At 37.9% G+C, this 21,095-nt stretch overlaps 2 protein-coding genes across 11 annotated transcripts in view; both read right to left on the bottom strand.

Moving 5' to 3' along the window:
- The window catches only part of rheb (Ras homolog, mTORC1 binding), a 29,246-nt gene extending 20,904 nt beyond the window's left edge, over positions 1 to 8,342 (bottom strand). The window contains exon 1 of the mRNA XM_017479236.3: positions 8,048 to 8,342. Coding sequence (XP_017334725.2) covers positions 8,048 to 8,099 — 52 coding nt within the window. The 5' untranslated portion in view covers positions 8,100 to 8,342. The remainder of the gene's footprint in view (positions 1 to 8,047) is intronic.
- Positions 8,343 to 16,642: 8,300 nt separating this feature from the next.
- LOC108271270 (receptor-type tyrosine-protein phosphatase mu) overlaps positions 16,643 to 21,095 on the bottom strand; it is a 227,739-nt gene continuing 223,286 nt past the window's right edge. For all 10 annotated transcript variants that reach the window (XM_053683467.1, XM_053683468.1, XM_053683484.1 and 7 more), the window contains 2 exons: positions 20,797 to 20,932; positions 16,643 to 17,766 (listed from right to left, as the gene is read on the bottom strand). In XM_053683467.1, the coding sequence (XP_053539442.1) occupies positions 17,713 to 17,766; positions 20,797 to 20,932 (190 nt within the window). In that variant the 3' untranslated portion in view covers positions 16,643 to 17,712. The remainder of the gene's footprint in view (positions 17,767 to 20,796; positions 20,933 to 21,095) is intronic.

Below are 21,095 nucleotides of genomic sequence, written 5' to 3'. Positions count from 1 at the left end.
TCTTATACCAAAGCAATTTGCCAACATATCGGTCATGCATCGTAGTTTTAAACAGAAATGTCAGTTGAACGCTGTCATAGCAAACGCTATATAAACCCTATATAATCAGAATCAGTCATTCAGGATGAGTCGACCGTTTAAAACATTTGATTTTTGAGTTCAGGAGTCCTGATTGTAGCACAGAAACGAACAAGGGCAATCTGTGTTTTCAGAGCAATTTTTGTGGCGTGTAGTAGAGACGTGTAGAGCTGGAGTATCAGCAGCAGCAGTACGAGATGTCGGAGCGTGTGGGCAGCCATGTACCACAGCCTGTTGCTATAACAACTGCTCGATCCCGCCGGCATGTGTAAAATGCGAGCCCTCATTCAGACGGAAAAGCCCAAAAGACGACGTGACTACTCGCACAGGAACACGCAGCTCGGTGAGAGATGAAGCCAATTTTCACACTGCGTCTGAATGGAATCGATTAGCAGATTATATAACCATGATCAAACACCAGATAGCTTGTGCTATAGGCTTTAAAGAGAATTCAAACAGAATGGAGCAATGGTGTCACGATACATTTAAATAATATACTGACTCAGAACGGTAGAGAGGCAAGATCGCCCTGAAAAACAAAGAACGAATGTGGATGAAATGATAATCATAATAAAGCCTTTCTTTCATCTCCAAAGAAAACTGATTCTGATTTTAAGGAAAATATGAATATTGGTAAGTATTTAAAAAGAATTGTATATCTGGAACGTACAGATTTTTAGAGGTAATATCTTAACATTAAAGTCCTCTAGACTAAAGGTTTAGAGCATAGCTGCAGCTGTGGTAGAGTGGGTTGTCCACTAATCGTAGGGTTGGCGGTTTGATTCCTGGCCCACATGCCTCCACATGCTATAGTGTCTTCGGGCAAGACACTGAACCCTAAGTTGCCTCCAATGGCAGGCTAGCACCTTGCATTGCATCTCTGCTGCTATTGATGTGTGTGTGTGTGTGTGTGTGTGTGTGTGAGAGAAAGAATGGGTGAATGAGAACCAGTGTAAATCGTTTTATAGAACCGCTAAGGTTAAAAGGCACTATATAAGTGCAGACCATTTACCATTTAAAGGTTCTAGCTAATCAGAAATTCAAAGCATACCTCAGAATTGTTATTTGCAATACTGCCATGATCTCACTAGTCTCTTGATTTCAGGTTTGTTTTAATTTTTTGGGCCAGAGGACCCCCAGACCCCCCACCGCACCTCCCAGTTAGAGGAGAGATGCTCAGCCCCGCCCCTTTTTCTTCAAATCATCTGTCATATGTTTGACTAAAAGAAGTTTAACAGGTAAAGGAAATAGAATTGTAACATTTTCTCCCATTGCAATTCACTTGTCAGGTCGAAATTACACACTGGTCCTTTAATAGAAAGTCTGAATCACGTGCTACAATTTTTTTTTTTTAATGATACTACTGTAACTTAATTTACATAATGCCTTCTTAGACAAAGGTTGCACAAGACAGCTTTACACAACGTAATCAGGGAAAATAGATGTGTGCTGCAGCTTTTCTGAACCCTCTCGGTTTTAACGAAGACGCATGGAAATTAAAGCAAGGTTCCAGCTATAAATAGGCACAGCGACAGAGTGGGTAGGGAGGATCACAGCGCTCTTGACTGCTCAGTGCAGGAAAAAGAGCAGATGTGGGAGCGAGATTACACAAAAGAACACACAATAAAGCAAACACACATGGAGCTATCGATGTGGAGACTCCTGAAACAAATTCAGCTTGTCTGAATTTCTATACACTGAAGTGACTGGGACAAACCTGTGCTGATGAAATTCCTGAAAAGAGACCTGACAGCAGTCTGCATTACCATGCCACAAGATGATTCATTTAGAAGAATAAATGGAAATGAGAAAATCTAGAAGTCCAGGGTGGTCCTATATTAAACAGCATGTGCTTTGTGAATTAATACATTCATACATACTGACAACTCTGATCACTGAAGCAGGAGGTAACAAGGACAGGCTGGGTAAAATGAACAAAAGACCTATTGGCATGAAAGTGCTTTACTGATCCAGTCATGATTCTGTAAGTGTGGTCTGGGAAAACCTTCCAGATGTAGTTGTGGCTAAATTCTGTTACTCACTGCCTTTAGACAGTGTTGCAATCAAAATTATTCGACCCCCATTGCAAATCAGATTTATTGTTAAAATGTACAGACTTTCAGCTATTTGAAATGAACAATTCAAACAAAAGCAATTGAAATAGTTCAACACAATGAATGCTTCAAGTGGTTTCCCCAAATTCAACTGAAATGGAACTTATAATGACTTCTCCAGTCTCAAAACAATTCAACCCCCAGAAGAGAATCCCTCATAACAGCACCAATCTGCAAAACAGGTGTTGTCTCAAGCACACCTGATGCAATTAAACAAGGGCTTCCTTAGTCGCACCAGGTGTACCTGACCTTGAACACATGAAATACCTGAACTGGCTAAGGACAGAAAATGTATGAAATACCGGAACTGGCTTATTTAATAAATTAAATACCTGGACGGAGCATAAAAAGTAAGATATCAACGGCTGTAACCAGATTTATGAGAAGGCAGGTTGTGAAAACCCCTCGAGTGACTGCAAAAGACCTGCAGCAAGACTTGGTGGCAACAGGCACTGAGGTTTCAGTGAGCACAGTAAGGTACGTACTAAATGCAGAAGGTTTCCACGCCAGAATTCCAAGACATGCACCACTACTGACCCAAAAGCACAAGAAAAGTCGGCTCAAAATCATATAAATGAGCCACAGAAGTTTTGGGATTCTGTTCTGTGGAGCGATGAAACAAAACTGTAACTTTTCAGCACTATGAAATCAGTGGTATGTCTGGAGAAAGAAGAATGAAGAAAGAGCTCTCTGTCCACAGTCAAGCATGGTGGTGGCTTCGTGATGCTCTGGGGCTGCTTTGCATCCTCTGGCACTGGAAACCTGCAGCATGTAAAAGGCAAGGTGGATTCACTGAAGTGTCAGAAAATCCTATGATAAAATGTCATGCTGTCTGTGAGGAAGCGGAAGCTTGGTCATCTTTGGACCTTCCAACAGGACAATGATCCCAAGCATACCTCAAATTCCACTTGGCTGCAGAAGAAGTCCTGGAAGATTCTACAGGGCCATCACAGTCACGTGATTTGAACCCCATAGAAAATCTCGTGAGATTTGAAGAAGGCGGTTGCAGCAGGTCATAACAGCAAAAGGGTGCTCTTCTAAGAGCTAAAGTTGCTTGCCATGAAGGGATTGAATAATTTTGAGACTGGAGAAGTCATTATAAGTTGCATTTTCACTTGAATTTGGGGAAACCACTTGAAGCATTCATTGTGTTGAACTATTTCAGTTGCTTTTGTTTGAGTTGTTCATTGCAAACAGCTGAAAGTCTGTACATTTTAACAATAAATCTGATTTGCAATGGGGGTTGAATAATTTTGATTGCAACTATATTATTTTACTTGTTTACTTAGATCATACCATTTTAATTAGACATTACAGATCTTACTTGTACAGTAGACGGTTGAGTATATAGTGCATAGTGTAAGTGGATAGTACATCATTTGGGACACAACTTTAATATTTACTCTCCGATGCATAGAAGTAACATCATGAATAAACATACCTCGTACAGACCAACTAATCGTTAATGAGATTTCATCGATTAATTGTTGCAGCTCTAAGTTCATGAAACATCTTTTTTTTTCCCCTCTACCTTATAATCTTATATTGTCTATATTTTAGTCTAGGCTATCTTCCGGTAAGGATCATGCTGGTAACCAATTTAGCAAACACTCCATGACACCGATACCAATCACAGGTTATTATTAAGAAAGAGCGGCCAAAACTGATCCCGATTTGGGGTGGGGCCAGATACCGTGACACTTCGCTATATGGCCAAGTTTGTGGACACCTGACCATCACATTCATATGTGCTTGTTTAACATCCCATTCCAGATTTAGTCCCCGTTGCTATTATAATAACCTCCACTCTTCTGGGAAGGTTTTCAACTAGATTTTGGAGTGTGGCTAAGGGGATTTGGACTCATTCAGCCAAAAGAGCATTAGTGAGATCAGGCACTAATACACAGCAAGGAAGCCTGGGCTGCAGTGAGCATTCCAGTTCATCCTAAGGGTGTTCAGTGGGGTTGAGGTCAGGGTTCTGTACAGGCTACACGAGTTCTTCCACTCCAACCTTTCTAATAAAAAAGTTCATGGACTTCGCTTTTCGCACAGGGGCATTGGCAAAGTGAAACTATAAAGCTACACCACACAAAGACATTCTATACAATTGTGTATTTCAAAATTTGTCGCAACAATTGGGGGAAGAACCACATATGGGTGTGATTGTCAGGTGACCACAAACTTTTCCCCATATAGAGCATCTACTCAGGCACAGACACCAAACCTGGCTTCAACTGGTTTACCAGCAACTAAAACAATTGCTGGAACTAACATAAGGTTAGCATTTCTTGACCAAAAGCTACATGCCTTAATTTTTTTTACTGCACACTACAATGTCACAGTTTTGTGGTATTTTAAACATGACAGCACACTTGCCTCGCAACTCTGGGGTTGGGGGTTCAAAACATAGACACCGCATTGGCCTATTGCTGCGATATGTCAACCCGTTCGCCATATTGATCCGTGCATCTTTAAGTACTAATAATTGACCATCATTGTACCAAAATGGAACAAAATTGGCAAGTACAAATCAAATACACACTGGCAGTCAGTCAGCTTTCTATATTTTATTAGCAATAAAAGGATACAGATATACTCCAAAACAGACAAAGATAATTATAAAATAATCATTTATGGATCCGGTAAAAAATTTATTTGATGATGATAATAATAATAATAATAATAATAATAATAATAATAATAACAATAATAATAAAAATAGCTAATAATAATAATTTGCAATAGCTAACAAAATAATAAATAATAACGAGCCACAATTTGATGACAAGCTATTAAATCATTATAGCCTAGCGATACACCTATTGTTTGAAGATGACTTGGGAAACTGTAGGCAGATAGTTTGGCTCCATCTCTAATCCTGGCAGTCTGACCTGTCCTGTCAAAGCCCTCTGTCTTGAAGTGCTCACTGCACAGCAAGGGGAACTCACTTGCAGAAAAACCTTCCCTTCTTATTACGGCTATTTCCCACTGCCTCCTCAACTGTCTCTCCTTTGAAAGCCTTCAGATTGGGAGAAAAGTTAGCCAGCCAACTAACCACAGTAAGAATCACAATGTGTCAGTCGCTCATACAAAACAAGGAGCTTGTCATAAAAGTGGCAGTATAGATGAAAATGCGAACCTACGTTCCCAATGACTGATCCCCAATCATATATTTATTATAGTGGACAATTCTTTGCTCTTTCATTAATTCGTTCATGGATTCATTCCCAGAGCCTATTCCATAACACTGTGATACAGCAGAAGAATTCACCCTGGAAAGTATGCCAGTCCATCACCATCGCAACTCATTTACACCTAGGGCAATCGAGCATAGCTAACCCTCCTACTTGCATGTTTATGACGATCCATCCAAAGATGTGGAGAACATGTGAAACTCCTCATAAGCCATGTTTCCATCCACACATTCTTATGTGAATTCTGGGATGTCGCATTAAAAAAAAATGATGGATGGAATCATCAGATGCAAATAAAATCTCCAAAATGCACATTAAAAAAAAAAAACTTATCCATTAAACTGAAGTGGGTAATGCTTTATTTGAACATAAACTATGACAAACACAGTAAATACCTATTAAATTCCTTGATGTGCATAAAAAAAGTCATGTGACTTTGCCTCAACAAATCATGTGATTGGATAATTGGCTCATAAATACTTTTTTTTTCTGTCGGAACTGGGGCACAGTAGATCGGCATAACTGGACTAACCAGAGGACCAATCTCAAATGTTGCTGTCAGTCATCCTCAAATGCCTGACCCAAAGTCTTTCATTGAAATGATTTGGTATAATTACCTCTCAGAACTGTCTCATATGATTCCATTCCCAAATATCAGGTATCCGCCTCGCAAGAGAACATGAGGTTTGTGATAGCATTTCATCAGCGTGCTTTGAAGCACAAGTCATTTTTCATATTGGAAAAATGGGATGGAAACTGCTTTATTTGCAAGTGTTTTATTTATCTACTCAAATTGTAGATGCAGTTTTTTGTGGATTGTTGACTGGTGACCATCTGCCCATGTTTACTTCTGAAAGATTCTGCCTCTCCAAGATACTCTTTTTATACCCAATCATGTTACTGAGCTATTGCCAAGTAACTTAACTAGTTGCAAAATGTTCCTCCAGCTGTTTCTTTTTAGTAACACTTAGTTTTCCAGCCTTTTGTTGACCCGTCCCAACTTTTTTGAGACGTGCTGCGGCCATCAAATTCAAAATTACCTTGTTGTCCCCCCTTAAAGTGGTATATTTCCTCAGTTTAAACATCTGATATGTTTTCTATGTTCTACTGTAAATAACATGGGTTTGTGAGATTTGCAAATTACTGCATTCTGTTTTTATTTACATTTAACAGTGTCCCAACTTTTTTGGAATTGAGGTTGTACAAGAAATAAAATCATGTTTTTCAATTTCAATAACTATTTCCTTCATGGTTATTTACCAACTAACTATCAGTGCTTTATTTGTGTGTCCCAACAAACAGAACGTTTCTATAATGTCAGCATTTGGTTCTCCTTTGGTAACGTTTTGATGTATTTTGATTATCGAAGTTAACGCTGTTCATTTTGGCAAACTTCCTGTTGCGAGACTATAAAAACGTTAAGGCAAGGTTACAAAACAAATACTTAAAAAAAGCAACGTTGAACACGTTAATGATTTGCATAAAAGCTCCCAGAACATTCCTTTGTTAACCAAAACAGAAGGTTATGAAATGGCTCCCAAAAACAACCAATGTACAACCAAATGCTAATGTCAGGAAAACATTGCTTGCTTGTTTGGCTTCTTGTTAGACATTTTATTGGATTATAATTTAAACTATGTAAACACATACAACATCATGACCAAATTCAAACACAGCCATGACACATTTCTTTAAAACTATTACTGTCAATTCTGATAAATAATAATAATAATAATAATAATAATAATAATAAACTCCACTCTGCTCGAAATGTTTTCAGAAAATGCTTTGATACGCAAATGACCACGACAATTCAATGAATATGCAAATGAGCCATGATGTCATCCGGAGACTTCTCGCGCCTTTTAAAGCACGTATTATAGCATATCTACTCAACCCCTGAAAACGCTACACACTCTCTGCGCAAATCTCATGCATTAGCGGAATAAAAACTAAACTATAAATAAATAACACCTTTTTACTTTCACTGATGCCTTCTGCAGGAATGATGAATGAACGTTCATTCACGTCATTTTTATAGGGTTTGAAAGAATATATTCTGTTTTGTTAGGGTTAATTACACTTTATGACTGCCAGGAGCTACCCAGGTCAGTGTAAAGCCCAAATAAAAACAGGTACATACAAAAAGAAAATAAATAAAATACATTTCCATGCAAGGTCATGAGCATTATTGCATCCCTTCGAGTTATTTGAGGAATTTCTTCACGCGCATGCGCGCACGCAAAACTAGCCATAATTTTACCTATAACATTTACAACAAAAAATAATTTCGAGTCCTTATATATATATATATATATATATATATATATATATATATATATATATATATATAAATTCATTATTATTTTTTTTATGTATCTGGTTATTAGCTAGCTCTGTCTGGGGGAGTGTGTCACGAGAGCCATTCAATTCAACTCTTCCACACTGAATCAATGACACACACACACGCACACACACACGCACACACACGCGCGCACGCACACACACACACAGCAGACATGATTAAGTCGTGCGTAAGCCGACGTTAGCAAAACATAACGGACAATTAGCCAGGTTACCCATCCTTCCATCCGTCCATACATCCAGCCACAGTCAGGCCCCGGACACCCGACTCACGACAGCGGGCTCGGCTCCACTTACCCACGGATCTGTAACCCAGCACGGCGATTTTTCGAGATTTGGGCTGCGGCATCTTTATTTTCCTTAATCAGCGACACCACACCAATATCGACATAAAGAAGCGCTTTCGCTTGACGAGCACACCCTTTCACATTTACTCGAGCTGACACGTCAATGCGAAACCTAACGGTAAAGAAAAAAACGGGCGGTTCGTCCAAACTGTGCGAATTTCTAACAATTTAACAGAAAAGTAGTCGAGCATCTGTATCCTTCTCTGCGTCACTGCCCAAAGCAATCCGGTGTGAATTATTCAGGAATGCCGCTATCTGATTGGTCTCGTGAGCCCTGAGAGGCGGGACTTTCTGCTTCCCTCGCAATATGACTGGACCAGGCCCTCTTCTCGTTTCCATAAACGACAAAATTCATTGGCTACTCAGAGTTGTCATTGATACACTACAGTAGTCCCTACATCAATAAATGTACACCGCGAGTAACTTGTTTTATTTATTTATTTTTGTTGATTAGGCTAGGATATTGAGTATTTCTCACTCTCTTTTTAAATTTATTTATTCATTTATTTAATAAAAAAAAAACACATTTGATTCTATAGTGAACATTAAAATGGGCAAACATCGCACTAAAACTGACTGTGCAGAATGAGGGTCATTGAGTTCAGTCGTGTTAACCCTTGACTGTACAGACTACAGACTGGCATTGTAGAGGATTGAACAAGTGTTGTTTTCAATTTACAATCATTTTTGTCATTCAGTTGTTTAGAGAATTATTGTGTTTATTTCGTGAGTATATTGTACCGCCAAAATAACATTTACATTTATTCATTTAGCAGACGCTTTTATCCAAAGCGACTTACAACTGAGGAAATACAAACAAAATAACATCAAGGACTACATTTAATAACGTTGCAGTATACAGTATAGCAAACCAATCATTTAATATATATTACTTTTTAGATATAAATTAAAATTTAAACTGGTCTCTGGTGCCATCTATCGGATATTTCCTAACATTGATATATTTTCCCAGATTCTACAGTCATTTACGTGTGCGAGGTGGGAATATGTCTGGGATTGGAGGCCAGTCTTTCCCTTTAAATATATACATATATACATACATATGTATACACACACACACACACACACACACGTTGCCACTTAATGCTTCTCAAACTGAATAAATTACTTACCATAATCAGTTTAACCCTCTGGGATCCGAGGGTGTTTTGGCACTCTGGAGAAGTTTTTAAATGCCTTTTTGCAGTTGCTTATAAACATATTAATGGCTAAACTCTGATTACACTGTATTTGGCACAAACAAGACTACAATAATATGTGAGCAGCATGTCTGTACATGTTTGTATTTTTGAAGAAAAAAAAAAGTCACTAAAATAAGGTCATATAACACATACTAAACATTTGTTTATACGACTTTTGAGAACTGGATCTGTAGCCTAGAGTTTTTGCTACAAAATGATGTGAAAAACTATCCTGATCACTCATTCATACAAAACAATATAGTCATTTAACTTTTGTAAGACACTGTTAGTGTTGGAAAGGCTGTATGCGAGGTGGTGTGAATTATGATGTGAATAGTGATGTGAATTACACCTGAGGAGACAAAGACCCCTCATCTGGGTTTAATAATGAGGAATGTGAATGTGGGAACTAGAAAAATGAATGTGAGGAGACTTAATGATTGAACGTATTGTTTGTAGCTTATTTACAAATCAGGTTAAAAGAAGTAATCTGGCTGTACATTTTCTTTACATTAAGACTTTACTTAAAAACTTTAGACCTACACTACAGTCCATTACTGTGGGTTATGTGGCAGATTATAAGTCCTGAAAATACACTATATGGCCAAAAGTATGTGCACACCTGACCATCATACTCATATGTGGTTCTTCCCCAGAGTGTTCCCACAAAGTTGCAAGCACACAATATTATAGGTTATCTTTGTATGCTGTAGCATTACAATGTCCCTTCATTTGAACTAAGAGGCCCAAACTAGTTACAGCATGGCAGTGCCCCTGTGCACAAAGCAAGCTCCATGAAGACATGGTCTGCCAACGCTGTAGTAGAAGAACTCAAATAGCCTTCACACAGACCCTTGACCGCCACCCCATGAACACCTTTGTGATGAACTGGAACACTGAGTGAACCCAAGGGCCTCCTCTCCCAACATCACTGCTTGACCTCACTAGTCTTCTTGTGACTATAATGAGCACAAATCCCCACAGCCACATGTCAAAATTTAGTAGAAAGTCTTCTCAGGAGACTGGGAGTTATTACAACAGGGGAACAAAATCTGGAGTGGGGTGTTCAAAAAGCACATATGGGTGTGATTGTCGGGTGTCTACTTACTTTTGGCCATATAGTGTAACTTTCTGCATTGCACTATACTGTATGTCTAGCATCCCTGTATAAGTACTGTATAATTTGAACTCTGTATAAATCTGACAAATAAATATTTCTGCATTATAGGCCTATTTATTTATTTATTTTTCCTTTTTAAAATGTACTTTGTCTGCAGCTGATAATCAAAAATAATCCTATTGTTCCTATTAGAATATGGATATCAAATTGTAGATTTTTGCTCTAACACCAGATGTTTTGATTGCACCATAGTCCTCATAATTTAATCTGTCCATTGGATGGTTGACAGTTTGCTCCTGTTTATTGCAAACCAAAGGAGAATATCCATCCATCTTCTATACTGTTTATCCTTCAGCGTCACAGGGAACCTGGAGCCTATCCCAGGGAGTATAGGGCATAAGGTACACGCTGGACCAGGTGCCAATCCATCACAGGGCACAATCACATACACATTCACACAACCATTCATACACTATGACATGTCAATCAGTCTACTTTGGACTGGGGGAGGAAACCGGAGTACCCAGTAGAAACCCCCACAGCACAGGGAGAACATGCAAATAGCTTGTGGGGAAGGAATCGAACCCCCAACCCTGGCAGTTTGAGGTGAATATGCTAACCGTTAAGCCACCGTGCACACTTCCGAAGCAGAATACATTTAGTAAAATTAATAAACAAGGTCAACTAATTTCAAGAGTGAAATGTTATTACTCCTTTGCATAAAATTTACACATCTACAATTTAGCATCACAAAGACTTTAATCAACTCTTCAAACAACAAAAAGCTACACGAGTAAAATTTCCACATGTATATTTCAAGTGATTTACAATGATTACTGCTGGTGTGGTGGGAATTTTACATACAGTACATACAGGCCTACATTATAGAGTGAATTATTAGGAGCATATTTTATGGAATACATAATCAGAGATTGTAGCTGATTTCTGTACATATTGCTTCAAATACATATCTCTGAACTCTGTAGAAATAATTATAACCTAGTTATTTGGGTCAAGAAACAAGGTCATTATTTTTTAAATGACTGGCCCATATAATTTATCTTTGTGTTTGTCTCCCTCTGTTGATCAGACTGAGAATCACCTACCACAGAGAGCCATGCTCTTGTGGCTGATGGATACAAATCTCCACAACCATGCTCCAAAATCTAGTTGAAAGCCTTCCCAGAAGCGTGACAAGAAGTCAGACTAAATCTGAACTGGGATGTTCAAAGTACATATGGGTGTGATGGTCAGGTGTCCACAAACCTTTGGCCATATAAAATCCTGTGAATGGAAGCACCAGAAATAAAATGCTCTCAGGCTGTCCCATAATATTGAATCACTTCAGATCACTAAAATTTTGCAGAAGGAATTCACAAAACCCTATTTGTTTCATCCATTCATGCCACAGTCATGTTATGTGTATACATACACATATATACAGTACTGTGCAAAAGTCACATGTAAAGCTGCCTTCAAAATTAATATCTATACATACACATATATAAAAACTCTCTCTCTCTCTCTCTCTCTCTCTCTCTCTCTCTCTCTCTCTCTCTCTCTCTCTCTCTCTCTCTCGCTCGCTCTCTCTCTCTCGCTCTCTCTCTCTCGCTCTCTCTCTCTCGCTCTCTCTCTCTCGCTCTGCCATCTGTGGAACCAGGGAAACTATTGCCAGACTTGCACCACCAAACACAAGCTTATTTCGAGACTAAACACTGGGTGAATGGAGAGCTCTCCTTAAGCAGACCCAGGCACAGGTGGCACCAATCGCCACTGATTATGATTAAGAAGGTGCCAGAAGCTGGTCTAACAATGACTTTGGCATCTCTCTGCCTCCCTCTAGTGATGGCACGAGGCCAAGCCAACAGTCTTATTACAAGTTAATGTCTGTGTTCACAGTCTTGGTTCTTCAGTTATCCTGCACTGTGCATGTCAGGGCTTTCCTGAATCTAATGATCAAACCTTTCTCACGTTCTCTTTATCATGGTCAAAATTGCTGTGGATCTGGAGCCTATCCCCAGAACACTGGGTGTGAGGCAGGAATAAACCCTGGAGGGGAAGCAGGGCACCATGAACACACACATTCACACCTATTGGCAATTTATCTCAGCCAGTGACAATGCTCCTAAAATGCTGCCCTATCAAGCATTCTGTGATGTTATAATGGATGTATTACAATAGAAATTGTGTGTTAAAATAGGAATGTGCCGTCCAGAGGTGCTGCAGATATTCACAGTGTGCAGGTAGCGTTACCATCTCACAGATCCAGAGTTTCCAGCTTGATCCTAAACTCAGCTTAATCCATTAAAACATGGAAGTAGGTGGACTGGACTAAACTGTGCCTAAGTATGAATGAACTGTGATCCTGACCAAGAGAAAGCAGCTACTGAATATGAATGAATGAATGAATGAATGCATAAGGGAAACACTGCTTGATCTAGAACACTGTAAATTGTGAAAGCGTGAGAGTAGACCAAATGTACTGTAAAGTCTCCATGGAAAACAGCTCTATCTAGACAATGATCTATGCAAGGATATGTAGGTAGTTGCATAATTTCATGTTTATTTTAGTTAAAAGGATATTGTAATGATTTGAATACAGGAAAATTGCATTTAATCTCTTTTTAGATCAGATGTTTGAATTGTAGTGTTTATATAAGAGTGCAGTAGGATTCTGTGGTTTCCTCCCACCCACAAAAACATGCTGACAGGAGCTTTAGTGATTCATACTGGAATAATCTGTTATAATAATAATAATAATAATAATAATAATAATAATAATAATAATAATAATAATAATAATAATAAACTGTCATTCTTATTTCCATTTAAGGGAAATCGTAATGTGACAGCATACAAATACAAATTGTAAAATTGTGTGATTCCTACTTTGTGGTAAGACTTTGGGGAAGACCTACTTGTGAGTGTGCTGGTTGGGTGTCCACATACTTTTGGCCATATAGTGTATTTCAATTTTATACTGTTTGTCACACACAAAAATTGTTATACTGCTTCTCCGATCCATTCCTACACAAAAATGTAGCTGTAATATCAAAACCATGATATCCACTATTCCTCTTCTGGGTGCTATATTTAACCAGTCTGCCAGGGGGGAATATGAAATTAACATCCATGTTCAACAGTCTGAAAAAGCAAATCAAACACACGCGCACACGCACACACACACACGCACACACACACACACACACACACACACACACACACACACACTCACACTAAGACATGAAACAGGAACTGCCCTGTTGGTTTTGGCATTTTATATTATGCAGTGGCACAGCATGCCCTCTGACAGGAAGCAGCTGAGAAGGTTTTGAGACCTTCAGCTTGGATGAGGAAACAGTTATCACATGCTGATTTTCAAAATATTGCTTTTTCTCCAACCTCTTTGACAACAGCGTTGTTATGTCCTCCCATACAGTGTCCTCAAATGGCTTTTGTACAACATGCAGTGTGAAATACAAGCATTATACTGGAAACATTAGTGTCTTCTTAGACATTCTGATTCATAAACCTGTAATGTTGGATTGGATAATTCAGCTAAACCTGCTGTGATGTTTAATAACTTTACTTATACTACAGCACTATTGAATTCTTGAGTCTGATTGGTCAGAAGGTGTTGATTCATTTTTTAAAACAACACCTCTGTTCAAATCTGCAGGATTTATAATATGTGCTTGTTCTAATACGTTATTCTTTCTTATTATTATAGTAACAATTTAGACAGGGACTTATGTATAGTGCATGCTCACATAAATGGATTTTAAAAAACGTGCAATTCTTAATATGGTGAAGTTTATTTTAAACTTTTTAAACAATTTCAGAGCTTTATAAAATGGTACAACGGAAAATAATCAACCTCAGAACCTTGGGAGCAGCATCACACCGCCTTGTCGTGTTTTATTCCTTACTTAATGAACGCAGATTGGAGGTCAGCATGTCTCACCATATAAACCAATGAGCTCTGGCAGGTTTTTATTCAGGGTCAGTTACGGTATATCCTCCTTAGAGTGTCACTCGAATAACCAACTCCTAGAAACAGTGTACAAAAGATCATACTGCTGATCAGCAAAATTAAAACCTTGATATTACCCATGTTCAAAGAAAGATATCACCTTTATTTTCTCTTCACTTACCTTGTATCAATTGACATTTGCATTACTTCACAGGTTTTGATTTATTTAGGCTTTAGGTTACAAACTGTCCTTTTTGTTAACTGACTATCTTTTGTATTATTTCTATATTTCCTGAAACTATTATTTGATGCGCTTAAAAATTGTTGGCTATTTGACCACTCTGAAGTTTGAAGATTATCTAGGTGCTTTGTATCGCTGAGCCTTCCACTGTTTGTGTGGGTTTTTACATTGTTCTGTATATAACTAAATGTCTCACGTTGTCTTCTGATAACTCGTTGCTTCGATTGTTGCTTGTTAGTCTGGACTTGGGGTGTAATTATTATTGCAATGTTTAGTGATCCAATATCTATATCTGTATCAGAGGGATTTTGTGTGGATAGAACAGTTATTACATCATGCTCTCACAGTTATTATTTTTGTTCGTACCTGCTTGAGATATTTTCTAACTAGTAGCCTATTTAAAGTACTGTGACCCTGACCAGGCAGTTACTAATGATGAATGATAAAGGCATTGTTCACATAAACTAACAGTGCGAATCCTGTTCGTATCTGTATTTATATCTGTTTAGAATACATCATTTTCTGAATAATGTATTTGTATTCAGTTCAGACTAGGAATGTACTGTAACTGAACATTTAACTTTCAGACCACCAAAAACTATATAGTACAGGGAGTCCCAAAAGTCTCAATACATAGGGGAAAAGAACACTTTTTAGCTAAATGTCTTCCAAAATGTTTTATAATTTTTTTTTTTCAGATAACCTTTAAGAATGCCTTTGACAAAAGAAGAATGTATTGAAACCATTCTCATGGCTTTAACAGGAAACATGGCAAACACATCACACACGACACTGTTCTCAATCTGGGAACCAAAGTTGGACTTCGTGTGTGTTTACAAATAAATGGCAGTCATGTACTGTAGAGGTTTTGTAAATGTTTTGTAAATAATAAACATGTTTGGGTATTGTCATGACTTGTTTGGGTAATGTCTTACATAAGTGAAGCTCTAGGAATTCAATGAATTCCTACCCTTGTCTTTTGAAGGTTGTACCTCAGATGTTTGTGCTAGCTTAAGCTCTATAGGTTTCATTTTATGGCTGTTTGCAGTCATATAATCAACTGGGACCCACACCTGCCAATGCCAATGTCTCATGCTGATGATGTTTTGGATCATGAGTGGCTCCTTTATATCTGCACATGTTCTTCATTACATTAGTCAGGTACAGGTACATCTGTCCACTTAACTCTAAAGGTTTTTAAATGTACTTTTCCCCTCTGTTCATGAGGTTCTCTTTGTTGTTTGACACTTTCCTTAAAACATACCTGACAGTTCAACAGCTTTTTTTTTTTTTTTTTTTTCGTGATTGAAGGTATTTAGACTATTTTCTTATTCCAAGATCTTGATGATCTTTTCCCACACTTCATGTTTTGTCTGTTTCCAGCTTCATGATGGCCTTCTCTACTCTCTCAAAAATGAACAAATGCAATTGTCCTGGGACTGATGATCCTCTAAAATGTGAGGAATGCATATAAAAAGTTGGTTCACCCAGTAAATCTCTAAAAACCCTCAAATTATAACTATTTTTATATTTAGTATGCTGGAATTAGAATGAAAACCAAAACGTATCACTACTTACAGACTACACTGAACCTACAGGTGTCCCAAAATTCTCCATACATAGGGGAAATTAATACTTTTTAGCAAAATGTGTTTCATACATGGTTTATATTATATATACTTTTTCAGATATCCTTTAAGAATGCCTCTGACAAAAGAAGAACGTATTGAAATCATTCTCATGGCTGGATCTGTCGCAAGGTTGTGATGGACTTTAACAAGAAACATGGCAAACACATCACACACGATACTGCTGCCAAACTTATTAACAAATTCAAAAGACTGGAAGTGCTACAGACCGACCGAGAAGCGCACATCCACGAACATCCGCTGACGAAGGCACAACCAACGTGGTGCTAGTGTACATAGTCCCCTATTTATGGAGACTTTTGGGACACCCTATATTGTATATTCAGCTCTAGGGCATAAAAAGTAGAAAGAACCAACAGCTCAGTATAGATATGTATGTATTTGTAATTTTTTTTCCATATAAGATAAATAAAAACATAACATCACATCCTGGTCACCATTATTATGCCAAGCCTGACAAAAGAGAAAAATAATAATGACCAAATAAAAACATGATTGTCACTCAATGTGCTTCACAAAAATAAAAATAAAAAACAAAACAACAAAAAACAAAAGCAAAACAAAAAAACAAACGAAAAACAAAAAAACAAACAAAAAAAACCCTTCAATGAATAAATAATCTGTCAACCTTCAAGTATTTACAGTATTAACAAATGGTCACAAATATAAGCTTTGGATCTTTTGACACGACATTAAGCTTGCTTGTGGTTCGCTTCAACAATTAACACAACAACATTTCACAAGCAATCACAATAATGTCAATGCAACCTTTAGGATCCGTGCTCTTAATGCCATTTTGAACTTCAGCTACAAGTCATTCTGCCTCAAATTTAATTCACAACAAAAAAAATCAAATAAAAAAAATCTGTAATTAAAAATAAACACAGCCACTTTAGCATATATCGCATTCCCCACAAAAATGGAAATGACAGCTATCATCCACCGAGGATAAAAAGGCAAGACAGAGGTGTCACAGGCAAGAAGAGGGACAAAAAAAAAAACATAAAAAAACCTGCCGAAACATATTAAGCAGTGGTGAAACGTGGACAACTTGGGAGTAAAGTACATCAGTGTGCTCGTGGAATAGAAGATGTGTCACGTGAGTGCGGGGAGTGTGTGACCTGTCCAACTCACGCTGAAATGTACATACAGAGAGCAGAAGGGACAAGTGAGGGAACAGGGTTAGAGTTCAAGGTTCAACTGTGGACAGTTCAGCTGGGCAGTGCAAGCGTGCGGTCCTCTGGTTCGACCCTGAAGACCATTTCCTGGCCACATTCAGCCAATATCATAGCCACAGCGGTCCGAGCAGCACACCTCCTCAATTTCCAGTCCAGCGCTTCAACATTCATGTGTGGTATAGTCTCTATCCGAGGAAAGAAAGGGCCGGGGACAGCAAGGGACGGGAAGGGGGACAGCCGCATCTGGACAACTTAGCCTGAATTCAAGTACTCCAGTGCCACTTCATAGCAGAATTTATACTGATCCTGAAAATGCAGAACATAACCATCAATGGAAATATAATAACAGAATTCAATAGACCTACTTATTGCATAACAGTATCACAAAATTGTTAATATATAGAAAGGGTCAATTGAGAACTCCGTTACTATGAGTATACATTAATTGTTTTGTATTCACTGGTAGTATAAGATGTACAGCATGATAATAAATCTCAGCTGCTAGAAGAATTTCATCCTAATACAAAAGACTGAAGTCATGTACTCATGATAATTGTGCAATTATGTACTTTGTGAATTATTCTCAAAAAGAAAAAAAAACAAACAGATGATGAAGTGTCTGAGAGTGAGACACATCTAGTATATCAATCAATAATCCTTTATTAATCATTTATAATGATTAATAATTTATATCAAGAATCCTCTCAAACTTAGGAATAAGAAAAATACATATAATGTGAGTGGTAATGTCAGCATCAAGCCTTATAGATAAATCCCTGAGTGGCTAAAACCAACAAACCAAAAAAAGTAATAATCTGTATATCAAAGCTTACAGTCTGCTACAGATTTATTGGCACAGTGGGCAAATTTTTTTTTTACGATAACATGTCTTTGTAGATAATTAGCTTAATCCGACAATGAAAATATGAGAGCGATCTAACCTTTAATGATGTAATTTTATTCTAAGAAAATATTAAACCCTCATCAAAGATAGATTTTTGAACAAAGTCCAATTATTGCCACAGAAATTCTTAAAAAGAAGGATGGTTAGAAGAGAACCCAATCCCCACTGTTAAGTATGGTGAAGTCCTGGAGCTGTTTTTCCTCAAAAGTCTCTGAAAACGCTGTTAGGATACATAGCATTATGGAATAAATGCAGTATCAGAAGATTTTAAATGAATACAGCCCCTCCAAAACTATTGGAATGGCAAAGCCAATTAAGTTATTTTTGCTATAGACTGAAGACATTTGGGTTTGAGATCAAAATATGGATATGAGAAGAGAGTTTTGAATTTAAGCTTTTCTTTCCTGGTATTTATATGTAGATGTGTTAAACGACATTAAAACATAGTCTTAGATCACCCAATTTGTAGGCAAGCAAAAATATTGGAGCATGTGACTGACAGGTGTTTCTTGTTCCCCTGGTGTGTCCTGTTATATTGACTGTTTAAACAATAAATAGCTCTGAATATCCACTTTTCGTTTCACCCTTCAGTTTCACCTGTGAAGACATTTTTTGTTAATAAGGATAAGCCAACATGAAGATCAGAGAGCTGTCTATGGGAGAAAAGCAAGCCATTTTGATTGAGAAAAGAAGGAAAATCAATCAGAGGCATTGCACAAACATTGGGAATAGGCAATATAACAATTTGGAATGTCCTGAAAAAGAAAGAACCCACTGGGGTACTGAGCAACAGATACCGAAGGGGTCGGCCAAGGAAAACAAGAAAAGCCCAAAACAACAGTCAGTGACATCACCAACAACCTCCATGGTGCAAGGGTGAAAGTATCACAAACCATCGTTTGAAGACATCGAAATATAGAGGCCATACCACAAGATGCAAACCGCTCATTGACAGTAAGAATCGGAAATATAAAATTGGAATTCATAAAGCATATAAGCTCATCTGTGAAACATGGTGGAGGTAGTGTCATGGCCCAAGCCATGCATGACTGCTTCTGGAACAGGCTCACTAATCTTTACTGATGATGTAAATCAAGATGGTAGCAGCAGAATGAATTCAGAAGTTTACAGAAACAGTCTGTCTGACAATTTAGAGAGAAATGCAGCAACTTAATCAGGAGGAACTTTATCATGACAGTGATCCAAAACGCACTGCAAACTCAACAAAGACTTCATCAGGGGGAAAAAGTGGAAGGTTTTAGACTGGCCAAGTCAATCACCAGACCTTAACCCAGCTGAGCATGCATTTCATCTTCTGAAGAGAAAACAACAACTGAAAGAGGCTGCATTAAAAGCCTGGAAAAGCATCATGAAAGAAGAAACCAACAATTTGGTGATGTCAATCAGTTGTAGGCTTGTTGCAGTTATTGCAAGCAAGGGATATGCAATCAAATATAAAGTGTTATTAACTTTAATTTACTTCAATACTTATATGTTCCTATACTTTTGCTCACACATAAAAATTGGGTTGTCTGATACAAAAGGTTCTATGTTTTATGTTGTTTAACACATCTAGATGCAAATACCAGGAAATAAAAGCCGAAATCCTAAACTCTCGTCTCACACCCATCTTTTAATCTCAAACCCAAATGTTTTTGGTCTATAGCACAAACAAATGAATTGGCCGTGCAGTTCCAATAGTTTTGGAGGGGACTGCGTCTGGCTGTCTCTGATAAGAAGCTATACCTGGGTCATGTTATGATCTTACAGAGGGATAATAATACAATACAAAAATGGCCCAGTGACTGCAGAATCAGGCTTGAGGATTGAGAACTGTGATATTCTGTACTCAGTACCTTCCCAGATTCCTTACTCTGTATTCTCCAATCTACAGAAGACTGAGTGCTGCTATATTATCACACAGTACTAAATGCAGGATGCCAATAATTTGGACACGTGGTTTTCTTAAAAATATTTGTGATCATTGTTTTTTCTTAGAAAAAAAACATAAATTGACATTTATGTCAATCAAGGTTAGACTTCGCAATTAGAGGTTAGACTTTCAGTGTGAGATGAAGCTAACGACCCACAAAGACATTTTTCATACCCGTTTTACCCATATTTACCCTGGGTGCCAATAATTCTAGAACTGTGTAGCAAGCCTGACAAAGAGCAAAAGACTGATCAGTTATCTGTGTTTCACAGAAAAGATTAAAATTCATGTCTTATACTGTCATTTTCCTATTTATCTTAATAATCCTTAATGCAATCTTAAAAGCATCAGGGAAGAATACAGTGTCCTGAGAGTAATGCGTACATCAGAGAGATTTGCGTGATCTGTCTGTCATCTGTACACAGCATAATGAGCTGGAGATATGTGAATTGAAGCATTTTGCATAAAATCTGTGCTGGTCCCCAGTGACAGTGCTTACCAAGAGATCTACCATGTTGGGCTTGTTGTTCCTCAGCGTTTTGACAGCATGGAACACGTCCACAGAGCGCTGGTGCCGTAGCATCTCACACACAATACTGATTGCACAGAAAGTCCCACTTCGTCCACCTCCATTCCTAATGACAGCGAGAGAGAGAGAGAGAGAGAGAGAGAAAATGACAATGCATGAAAAGGCATGTTTTATTATCTACCATGTAATCGCAAACATTTTCTCATTTGGCTGATGCTTTCATTCAAAGTAACATGCAACTGAGACAGGAGAGCATTTGAGGGTTAAGG

The sequence above is a fragment of the Ictalurus punctatus genome, chromosome 1 (assembly GCF_001660625.3).
Source record: "Ictalurus punctatus breed USDA103 chromosome 1, Coco_2.0, whole genome shotgun sequence".
Classification (NCBI taxonomy): domain Eukaryota; kingdom Metazoa; phylum Chordata; class Actinopteri; order Siluriformes; family Ictaluridae; genus Ictalurus; species Ictalurus punctatus.
Note: the sequence above shows the minus strand (reverse complement) of the source record. Positions and strands in the feature narration are given on the sequence as shown.